Genomic DNA, 12,110 nt, shown 5'->3' on the forward strand with positions numbered 1-12,110 from the left:
AGATGCTTTTGGCACGAGCACACAGACCATCTCCAGTGTGTGAGACGATCATCATTGAGTGACTTATAGAAACTGGAAAACTTTTCTAGAACTAGAATGTCCTCCTCAGATTGTAGAACATGTGTCTCCACACACCTAGGCCTTAATCTATTGAAGGATTCAAAACAAAGTCGTTTTTTATTATTCTCAGATTTTGCTTATCAGTAGCCGGTCATTTCGATCATTTGTGCGGTATTAGAAAAAGACTATGCTAAGGTCTCCAGTCATGTAAAATTACAGAAAATTGCATGAAATTAGTTTATAGAAAGGCCAAATCTTTCTCGGACCGTAGGCTATAAAAAGGTATCCCATGTGTGCAACTCCTGCAAGCACCTCTACGCCACTACGATGACATGTATGCAATGCTTTATTAGAAAAGGGGTTTCCCCCCCATAGGTTCATCCGGTATCTCACAGCCCCATCGGTTACCACCCTTTCATGCTCCCTTTTTGTTCAGGCACCTCCCGATTTACAAATTAAGCACTTGGGGTCACCCCACTGCATAGCTAGCCTTGATCATTTATGTATGCAATCTTATCATGGTGGTCTTACTTACCATCTCTTCAGGAGAGGGTTATCTAGCCAAGTCTTTCATCCTGACTGATGGGAATAACTTTAAACTAGGTCCTCTCAGCATGAGCCATACGGTTTATCAGAAGTGTTTAACCCTGTGTGTAATAAGGCTCAGTGTTTGTTCACCTAGTTATCCACTTATCAGCAGCAGTATATCAGCCCAAACTATTTCACACACATGTGAAATTGACAGGTAAGAGAGCATCTACACAGGTCAACCCCAACCAAATGTGACATTTACAGATAATGAATTGCACACTATCACCTGCAGACAAGAGGGCATGCAGCAGGCTTTTTCCAGCTGCTCCTGCTGGAATCAAAGGAGTGCAGCAGGCACAAGGAGGCGCAGGGCTGAGATATGTGATGAGCAGGGCTGAGATATGTGATGAGCAGGGCGCGGTGCAGTTTTCATCAGATCAGTGACACTCTGATGACAGGCACCCTTAGCCCCTCTCTGAAACACCTAGCAGCTGTGGCTCTAGTCCTCATGAAGCTGGCTCCGACCCAGGGGAGCACGACACTGCAGTGGGCCAGACTCCTTATGTGACTCTTCAAAACGAAAACCTGCCTTATAGTCACAAACCTAATGCCCCCAAGGTCCTTTCAAAACACTAAATCCCCTCACTTGTAAAAGACGTAAGACGATGTCCTCAGTAAGTCATCTCGTCTCTGCATAGTTAGATAATAAACATTCCCAGCGATGTGAGCAACAGAATAGACTACATAGGACAAGAGAAAGCAAGTGCAGTGTAGGGAATGAGAAGGGAGGGGAAACTACTGTATGAGGGGTGGACGGAGGGAGGAAGAGAGGGGCCTGGTGGGTGATGGGGCTCTGAAAGCGGCGATGGAGAGAGATTGCTGGCTGTGCCAGGAGATGAGCCCTGTGTCGATCAACAGAGCTGCCTCTCTCGCCTCCCCTGCCGACAGCCAGAGCCCAGCCAGGCCTGAGAAGAGGGCCACTTACTACCCACAGACCCACAACGTAGCCCTCCACCAGGTCAACATCATACACCAATTAGGTATCGCTCTCCCTCCCCCTCTTTCACACACACTCTCTCTCACTGGTTGCTATGATCACACTCACATACAGGCAAGATCTGGATTCAAATGTGTTTCTTCTACACAGACATGTTGATTTAGAATAGAGCATTACCTAGTCTTCCCTTCCCTCCCATTTACTGGAAACGGGTTCTGATCGCAATATAGGCACGGATGATGCCTTTGGACAACTGTGTATGATAACAAGCACTGATAAGTCACATTGGTGAGGTTGTCACCTTATTTTTTTAAATAAACGAAAAAGTCCTGTTAATATAAAATGTGAAGAATGAGTGGAAAATAAACAGCATATAAATGGTAATAAATAATTAGCCAGCTCATGTAGACACGCAGCTGATACATATATACAGATGATATCTCCTCTGAAGCAAAGCTTCTCTTATCAGGTTCCAGGAGCTTCATATACCCGTCCTGGTGATAAGGCCACATCTGTGCAGACGACAAAGGCTGAGACTACATAGCCAACCCACAAGGCTACAACGCCATCGAATGCATTATAAAGCCTGGCTACAGGAGCAGAAATCACATTCACGTCAATGCCACAAGAATCATTCTGGGGGGAAATATATAGGCCACATGAAACCTTAAGTAAACCCTAAACATGTACTTGCCTTAGGACATGTCAGAAGGCTAGGGTAGTGAGACCTACATCTGACTGCTCAATGAAACAGCAACTCTTCAGTATACAAAACAGAGCAGGCCAGAGGTTAATTAAACCCCTAACAGACACACTCATTCAGGCCCCTGCTGTACTGAAGGTCACAATTACTCTGCAATTAATACTGGTGGCACTGTCCGAGTTAAATGCAAAGTTGTACACAACCCTCAGGTAGCCAAGTCATGGCCGCACTCGAATTATGAACAATGGCAATGTTAATGCTGCAGAATATTTTCCACCAGCAGCATTCAGAACACAATAAGGCTGCAATGTGGCTATACGCTCCTCCCAGACTGGCCCAAAACAACTCCCATCCCTCCCGCCCTCAAATCAAATGCCTCCATCATTCCCCTCCTTCACGCCTGGACTGCATAATGAAGTGAAACACAAACAATCTGCAGCACATTAAAAAAGGGCCTTGATTGAATCTAAATAAGCTGCACCTATTAAAAGTGAGGGTTAGGGTTCTACAGGAAAAGACTGCACTAAGAAAATTCACAAACAGTTCATAAAATATATACAGCACGCTATTTGATGAACATGGGGAAGGGTTGGATGGTGTGGAGCCAAGAGGCCAAGGCTCATTTAAAAAAGGTCTCGTATACCCTTACAGTTGTAAGATAATCATCCTAAATGTCTCCATTTCATTGAAGAGGTAGTCAAATGTTGATGTAGTAATTACTTGCTGGTATGTCGGTAAACTGGGTAGGCCTAGATCAGGTAAATACATTTAAAAAACATCCCCTAAAATGCCACATTGTACAAAATATTATTCCACTGGCTGATAGTAGTGCATGCAGAACTATTCTTACTAGCCTAGTGTGGCAACGTAATAAGACACGGAAGAGTGCTAAATATATATATATATATATACATACACACACATACACATACATATAATGTTAATACAGAGAGAATATTTCCAAATGAAAGAGATTTAGGACAAGGAAATTATCACCATCCAACTAAAAGCCAGCCTCCTTTATCACCATATTCTGCTCCCATTATTTTAAAAAGATAGAAACAGTATGGTATGATTTCCTGGTTTGTTTTCTTCACTGTGAGATTGTATTTTTTACCTATCCTGTGGGGCCTAGAGACCATGATAATGTCTTCACCAGCCATTACTGGATTTAATGTCCTGTACTGCCAACAGGGTAGCAGCAGCAGGGCACTGAGAATGGCGCAGGTCTGTTCTCTGCAGACAATTAGATTTATATTCACACTCACACTAACTCGGCTCTCTCCCTCTACCCTCCTCTCCCTAACGATTGCAATGTACACAATGATATTCTTTATAGCATATGGATTATGTGCATGCAGCTTCAAGCCGAGACACATCGGCTAGCCGAGACAGTCTCAGTGGGATTAATTGTAATTTGTTATTAAGGATCATCATTTGTTTTTAACACAGACATGCTGACGTATGTAGGAAACTGTAAGTGGGGAGGACCCAAAATGGATCCTGATGTGGGTGAACCTGCAGCATTATGCAGGTATCATCTAGGTATACTATTTCTAATCCTGTACCCATAAATGTACATTATACAAAACACTCTGACATCAGCCTAAACATTTAAAAAGGCTTTCACAACATGCTATTTGTATGTTTATTCAATTCATGTCCAGAAAATAAATACAGACATGAAGATATTGTGGTAATCATATTTTCAATATAGGCCTAGATTAATTATATGGGACAGTAACTGTAATAATTAGTCAAATTGCACACACGGAAGAGGGCGGCAGGTAGCCTAGTGGTTAGAACATTGGGCCAGTAACCGATCAAATCCCCAAGCTGACAAGGTAAAAATCTGTTGTTCTGCCCCTGAACAAGGCAGTTAACCTAGGAACAGTGGGTTGTCATTGTAAATAACAACGTGTCTTAACTGATTTGGCTAGTTAAATAAAAAGCATTTTTTTAAACATAATAAAAGAACATCAGAATAATTGTGATACATTAAGGACATTTAGTTTGTTGTGTGCAAGGTAAAATAATGAATAAATAAATGGACAGTGTACATAGAAAAAGCTTTTCTGTGAAAGGTTATGATGATTAAGCTCAATCTTTCAACATCCATCTGTTTTGAAACCATTACATTAAATTCATATGAAACAAAATGGACAGATAATGCGAATAAAATTAAATTAATGAGTGTCACCTAGAGGTTTATTTATAGGAAATTTGATTAAACCTTATCCTTTTTTCAAAATGTATGGGTGTTTTCCAATAGCTGTGTAATGTAGGCCTATTGTGAGATGTTGACTTCTGTATCCTAAATAATGGCCCTGCAATTAAACTCATTGAACAACAGCCTAACAGCTAAAGACTGGGTCATTGTATAGAGTCTCACATATTTCACAAACACTTGATCAAAAACACATTATACCTTTTTCCTTTGTATTTTTACAATAACAATTTTCAGCATCGATCATTTCACCTTGGCTAGAATAAACCTTAGATATTAGGTATCCATGTATAGAACAAACAATTAAAACAAAACCTTTTGAACTATATTTAAATCAATATTTATATAGCATTGTCACTATTTCTAATTGCTATAGGCCTACAATAAGTCCAGTTTTGGTCAATATCTTGACAATAATTTTTTGTCAATTGTCCTGCCCCAAAACAATGTAATTTGTTACCTGAGTGTTTGAATTAAAAGGATTCTACAAATGCCACTATGAATAACAATACATTTTAACATTAGCATTTATTCCCACTACCGGTGTGTGTGTGTGTGTGTGTGTGTGTGTGTGTGTGTGTGTGTGTGTGTGTGTGTGTGTGTGTGTGTGTGTGTGTGTGTGTGTGTGTGTGTGTGTGTGTATCATTATCTTATTTCAATATGGATATATAGGCTGTAGAGAACCTGTGACACATGCCACTGGGGTGCACAATAGATCGGCTATATATTATATCCAATACAAACAATGGAACCTGGAATAAAAACATTGGGCCTTCTGTAAACCATATTATGTATACATGAGAGACAAACGAATCTACCTACTGAAAAATAGGTCAGCTGGCAACATTAGAAACAAAATATGTTAGACCCTGTATCACCTTTTGGTTCCACCGCCATTATGTCCAATGACCCAAATAAATGCATATACCTGTGCACTGTAAGGTAGGCCTATGTAATTGGGCCAAGTGTTTAATTAAGTAAGGGTTTATTGGCCAAGTGGCCAGGGTAGGCTAAATATATTTCTGTCACATGTGTTTTTTTATATCGTGACTCAATTCCAGATTCACATTTGTATTAATTGGTCACTTCTTACCTTTTTGTGTCTATCTTTGAAAGGCAACGCCGGCCATTGCATCTCCTGTAAAAAGTCTTGCCAATGTTTCTGGTCCTGATCAGATGAGACGAAGACGATTTCCAATGTGTCTTTATGTTCAGATGATTTTTTGAACTTGCTATAAAACTCACACAGACTGGCGTTGAACTGCTTACAGGGGCCGTTTAAACTGCAGCCGAAGTAGAGCCCGACCAGGGACAGCTTGCTGCCCAGCGCCTGTACATCCACCTCGGCTGTCTCGCTGTTGACGAGCCGCTCCCCGAGTAGATTCACCAGAAACTCTGACATCTCTGCTCGAGTCCTTGAAACAGACCCTAATATATTCCGTTCTCTTACCAAGACTGCAGAAAATGAAAACTGAAAGGCTCAGTAAAAACAAACACGCCCTCGTCCTCCAATTTAGCTTCCTTGGAGAGCCCCAATTCGTGGTATAGCCTATGCTCAAATGTGTGCACGACGACAGATACCCTTTTCCGCTTCTCAGCTCAGCCGCTCCAATGTGCGGTGTGCAGGAATGCGCTCCACTAATACTCCTCTTATTCTGGTTGCGCTCATCACTTCAAAGCAAGCAACTCTTTCATGATACCTAGTTATAAAATGGCGATGTTGAGTCAATATAATATTATTGATGCATGTAATATAAAACATTTAGACCACCTTTGTTTGATTTGGTATTTAATAACACTACTTGATCAAGTTCACTATTCAATGACTGATTGTTATCAGCATTGAGCATGTTTAGGCCTACATGGTAGACACATGACATGTTTAGGCCTATGTGTACATTAAACCCATATGACAGCACTAGGGATAGGTTACTTTTTTCTTCTTCATGAGCCTATAAGGAGCTTACTTTTTTTTCTCGGTTTACAAAGACATATCAAATGTGCCAATTATATTATCTAATTTGTAATTTCACATAAAAAGTTACAATTTATATTTCTATAATTTCAGATTTTGAAAATGTTATTATAAGACATACTAGGCCTAATATATTTAGACAAGCTGAGGGAGCCACCTAGCTTCTCACAAAGTGAACTGCACTATAGACAAACTTCTTTTCACACATTAAAATATTTTAATCCAGCCATCATTTCTTTTAATTTGACTAAGTTATACACTATAACAATCACAGTATACAAGGTAATGCTTCAGTTTATATCCTCACTCTATAGATTACTGCCGTAAGTAAGAAACAAGAATCATCAATTGATGAGATTCAATTCATTTGACACAATTTGTCCGGCCCAACACATTCTAGGAGTAGGCTGCCTACCACTTATGGGAATCTAATTTATTTGTCAAAAGTGGGCTATGTTATTATAACTCGTCTATTTAATTTACTAAATTAAACATCAAGTTCTAAAAGCAGTCAGCTAGCTCTACCAAGGCCTCTGGTTATGTTATAGTTGCTTTTTATTTCCATGTAAGAATAGCAACACATTCACTGATTGACACTACCTCGCAGGGAGAGGAGTGTGTATTTGAATTCCAAAGAAACAATCAATTCAATCAAGTGTAGTGAAAAGGTGATTGGGCTGGGACTGGATCTCAGGAGAGGGGGAAAATGGAAGATGACCAAGTGCAGGGCAAGTGTGGTCCTCTGTAGCCCTCTAGTCCTCAGTGAACATCATCCTCACCAGGTCAGCTTTGAAGCACTCCTCCTCAACCAGCTTCTGAGGCTGAATTAGATGGAAGAAAATAAACAGAACTTAGCATGTTTTGGTAACCCTTTCCCTGAAGGTATATTTCATTAAGAATTTATAAAAAGTTTATAAATGGTTAATAACAACCTCACTAATGTGTTAACACGAATGTGTTTTTATTTTATATTTTTTTTACAGATTGACTATCTATAAAATTATAATAAAACACTTTTGGGACCCATTGAGTGTTACAACAAAATCCAAAAGAAAATGCCACACTTTTAAAATTGATAACAGAAACTCTTCTTTGTCATCTTGCCATGCACTTATGCTCACCGTGCCATATCGGATCAGAGTGGGAACTCCACTGAGCTTCAGAGTCTTCTTGAATTCATTATTGGGATCCTTCCAACTGGTCGAAGATGAAAAGGTACAGTGGGGAGAACAAGTATTTGATACACTGATGATTTTGCAAGTTTTCCTACTTACAAAGCATGTAGAGTTCTGTAATTTTTTTATCATAGGTACACTTCAACTGTGAGAGACGGAATCTAAAACAAAAATCCAGAAAATCACAATGTATGATTTTTAAGTAATTAATTAGCATTTTATTGCATGACATAAGTATTTGATCACCTACCAACCAGTAAGAATTCCGGCTCTCACAGACCTGTTAGTTTTTCTTTAAGAAGCCCTCCTGTTCTCCACTCATTACCTGTATTAACTGCACCTGTTTGAACTCGTTACCTGTATAAAAGACACCTGTCCACACACTTAATCAAACAGACTCCAACCTCTCCACAATGGCAAAGACCAGAGAGCTGTGTAAGGACATCAGGGATAAAATTGTAGACCTGCACAAGGTTGGGATGTGCTACAGGACAATAGGCAAGCAGTTTGGTGAGAAGGTAACAACTGTTGGCGCAATTATTAGAAAATGGAAGAAATTCAAGATGACGGTCAATCACCCTCGGTCTGGGGCTCCATGCAAGATCTCACCTCGTGGGGCATCAATGATCATGAGGAAGGTGAGGGATCAGGCCAGAATTACACGACAGGACCTGGTCAATGACCTGAAGAGAGCTGGGACCACAGTCTCAAAGAAAACCATTAGTAACACACTACGCCGTCATGGATTAAAATCCTGCAGTGCATGCAAGGTCCCCCTGCTCAAGACAGCGCATGTCCAGGCCCATCTGAAGTGTGCCAATGACCATCTGGATGATCCAGTGGAGGAATAGGAGGTCATGTGGTCTGATGAGACAAAAATAGAGCTTTTTGGTCTAAACTCCACTCGCTGTGTTTAGAGGAAGAAGAAGGATGAGTACAACCCCAAGAACACCATCCCAACCGTGAGGCATGGAGGTGGAAACATCATTCTTTGGGGATGCTTTTCTGCAAAGGGGACAGGACGACTGCACAGTCTTGAGGGGAGGATGGATGGGGCCATGTATTGTGAGATCTTGGGCCAACAACCTCCTTCCCTCAGTACGAGCATTGATGGGTCGTGGCTGGGTCTTCCAGCATGACAACGACCCGAAACACACAGCCAGGGAAACTAAGGAGTGGCTCCGTAAGAAGCATCTCAAGGTCCTGGAGTGGCCTAGCCAGTCTCCAGACTTGAACCCAATAGAACATTTTTGGAGGGAGCTTAAAGTCCGTATTGCCCAGCGACAGCCCCGAAACCTGAAGGATCTGGAGAAGGTCTGTATGGAGGAGTGGGCCAAAATCCCTGCTGCAGTGTGCAAACCTGGTCAAGAACTACAGGAAACTTATCGTCTCTGTAATTGCAAACAAAAGGTTTCTGTACCAAATATTAGGTTCTGATTTTCTGATGTATCAAATACTTATGTCATACAATAAAATGTATGATTTTTAAGTAATTCAATTGCGTGATTTTCTGGATTTGTTTTAGATTCCGTCTCACAGTTGAAGTGTACCTATGATAAAAAATTGGACCTCTACATGCTTTGTAAGTAGGAAAACCTGCAAAATCGGCAGTGTATCATACTTATTCTCCCCATTGTATATTAAGCTAAATCCAAAAGTCAGACATTTAGGTCAAATGTATAATTTTGTGCACTATATACATACACTGAACATAAACGCAACATGCAATAATTTAAAAGATTTAACTGAGTTCATAAAATGAAATTCATTAGGCCCTAATCTATGGATTTCACACAACTGGGAATATAGATATACATCTGGTTACAAGATACCTTGAAAGGTAAGGACGTGGATCAGAAAACCAGTCGGTATCTGGTGTGACCACAATTTGCCTCATGCAGCGTGACTAATTCATTTGCATAGAGTTGATCAGGCTGTTGATTGTGGCCTGTGGAATGTTGTCCCACTCCTCTTCAAGGCCTGTGTGAAGTTGCTGGATATTGGAACACGCTGTTGTACACGTCTATCCAGAGCATCCCAGACATGCATGACACTTGGGTAATTATTCCACCACTACATGTCTGGTGAGTATTCGGGACATGGAATAAATGGGAAATTTCCAGCTTCCAGGAATTGTGCCCAGATCCTCGCGACATGGGGCCGTCAATTATAATGCTGAAACATGAGGTGATGGCAGCGGATGAATGGGCCTCAGGATCTCATCATGGTATCTCTGTGCATTACATTTGCCATCGATAAAATTAAATTGTGTTGTCCTTAACTTATGCCTGCTCATACCATAACCCCACCACCACCATAGGGCACTCTTCACAACAGCAACATCAGCTAACCGCTCACACAATGCCATACACATGGTCTGTGGCTGAGGCCAGTTGGAAGTACTGCCAAATTCTCTAAAACGACGTTGGAGGCTTATGGTTGAGAAATTAACATTAAATTACCTGTCATCAGCTCTGGTGAACATTCCTCAGTCAGCATGCCAAGAGTGGCCTTTTATTGTCCCCAGCACAAGTTGCACCTGTGTAATGATCATTAATTTAATCAGCTTCTTGATATGCCACACCTGCCAGGTGGATCTGTCAGGTGGATGGATTATCTTGACAAAGGATAAAATGCTCATCAACAGGGATGTAAACAAATTTGTGCACAACATTTCTGGTACCTTTTATTTCAGCTCAAGAAACCAACACGTTACATATTGCGTTTATATTGTTCAGTGTATTTTGCTCATTTCAAATATGCTGTCCAAGAGAGACAACAATTCATGATGTTACAACTTGTACAATGTATTTAAGCTTTTCAAAACTTCTAGCTGCATTTGAGGGTGTAACGGTTTTCGTTAGTGGAAGACGGAGTAGACCAAAGCGCAGCGTGGTAAGTGTTCATGTTGTCAATTTAATCAAAACGGAACACTAAAAAAAATAACGAGCCATAACAAGTACGAAACAGTTCTGTCAGCTGATACACACAAAATAACTACCCACAACTCAAGGGCGAAACCAGGCAGCCTAAGTATGGTTCTCAATCAGAGACAACAATTGACAGCTGCCTCTGATTGGGAACCATAGCAAACATAGAATAAAACAGAATACCCACCCACATCACACCCTGACCAAACTAAAAATAAAAACATACAAAGCAATCTACGGTCAGAGGGTAAGAAGAATACTTATTTTCTATCGCCTGTGGATTGCACAACACTATCATTCTGCTATCATCACCAGTGAATATGAAGAAAAAGTTGAGTAGCCTACATACTATGGCCTCTCTCCAACCTGACAGTAGAAGAAGACTGAGCCCTCAGGAAGGTGGGACATCTCTCCTCTAACAACTGGCTCAGCTGGAGGGGAAGGAGGAGAAGAAAGATGGCAAATGTGTGTGGCTTTGATTTACGCACACCATAAATTACACAATAGTACAGTTCAATATATAATAAAAATACAGAAAATATTGCACAAAACAAGCACCCCCTGTAAACACTTTACAGAGATTAGTTGGCTTGGCTACCATGAATTGCCAACCATAATGTAGCAGAGACTGACACACTATGACAGACAGCTGGGAAAGAAAGCCAACTGCTATACATGTTTGGTACACCAATGTATAGCCATAAAACAATACTTATGTTACCTTTCACACAATCTGGACACCAGCTCAACCCTTGAGCGTCTTTTATCACCAGAGAAATATGAAAATGTCCTTTCCTTTCCTCTCAGACATTGCTTTGCAAAATTCATCATAACCATGGACCTTTACTGCTTCGTAATGAGACATGATGATATAGAATAAGAAGCAGTATTATCAATTATCGTAGGCTAGGCAAGCAGGTATGAAGCATTTCATGCAATAACAAATACGACATGGACTCTTCGCCCTATGATCGCTTCTAAAATACTACAAGCAGAGTGTAAGAGGTAAAGAGAGAGGCTTAACTCAGAGGGAAATCTGCTTCGGTCCATCAGGTGGCATTTTGGGGGGGAGTTTTTGTATGCATGTCAATGAGAGTGTCGAATTTGGTTTATGGCTTATTTGCTACGTGATGTTTAGTTGATTTAATATACGTTTCGTAATTCTTAGGTTGTTACGAGTGCACTTATATAAGTAGAACACCTGACACCCACGCAACTTTTTAAAATATTTTTTAAACAATTTATATCGGAGTTGTCTCTATAGCTATGCATATTCATGATATGAGGCTCGTAGCATAGCAGCTCTCCATTGAATACAGACGATTAACGTCAACAACCCTTATCGAATATTCAAAAAAGTATTAAAATAATAAGATATCCACCAATCCAAAGAAAGGATAGGTGGGATCTAAACAGCACACTGTGCCGCTTTGTGGACAACGAATCCCATTGTTAGGGCAGAGAGACAAGTAATCTTGTCAGTATATCCATAATCTTTGCTAGAGTACAGAA

At 40.6% G+C, this 12,110-nt stretch overlaps 1 protein-coding gene and 1 pseudogene across 1 annotated transcript in view; both read right to left on the reverse strand.

Annotated features, from left to right (window-relative positions):
* Window positions 1-6,147, reverse strand: part of LOC124005103 (nucleoredoxin-like) — a 61,903-nt gene extending 55,756 nt beyond the window's left edge. The window contains exon 1 of the mRNA XM_046314039.1: window positions 5,612-6,147. Coding sequence (XP_046169995.1) covers window positions 5,612-5,920 — 309 coding nt within the window. The 5' untranslated portion in view covers window positions 5,921-6,147. The remainder of the gene's footprint in view (window positions 1-5,611) is intronic.
* A 473-nt stretch (window positions 6,148-6,620) lies between these two features.
* Window positions 6,621-11,892, reverse strand: LOC124006192 (annotated as a pseudogene).
* Window positions 11,893-12,110: the final 218 nt, after the last annotated feature.

The sequence above is a fragment of the Oncorhynchus gorbuscha genome, linkage group LG19 (genome assembly GCF_021184085.1).
Source record: "Oncorhynchus gorbuscha isolate QuinsamMale2020 ecotype Even-year linkage group LG19, OgorEven_v1.0, whole genome shotgun sequence".
NCBI classification, from domain to species: domain Eukaryota; kingdom Metazoa; phylum Chordata; class Actinopteri; order Salmoniformes; family Salmonidae; genus Oncorhynchus; species Oncorhynchus gorbuscha.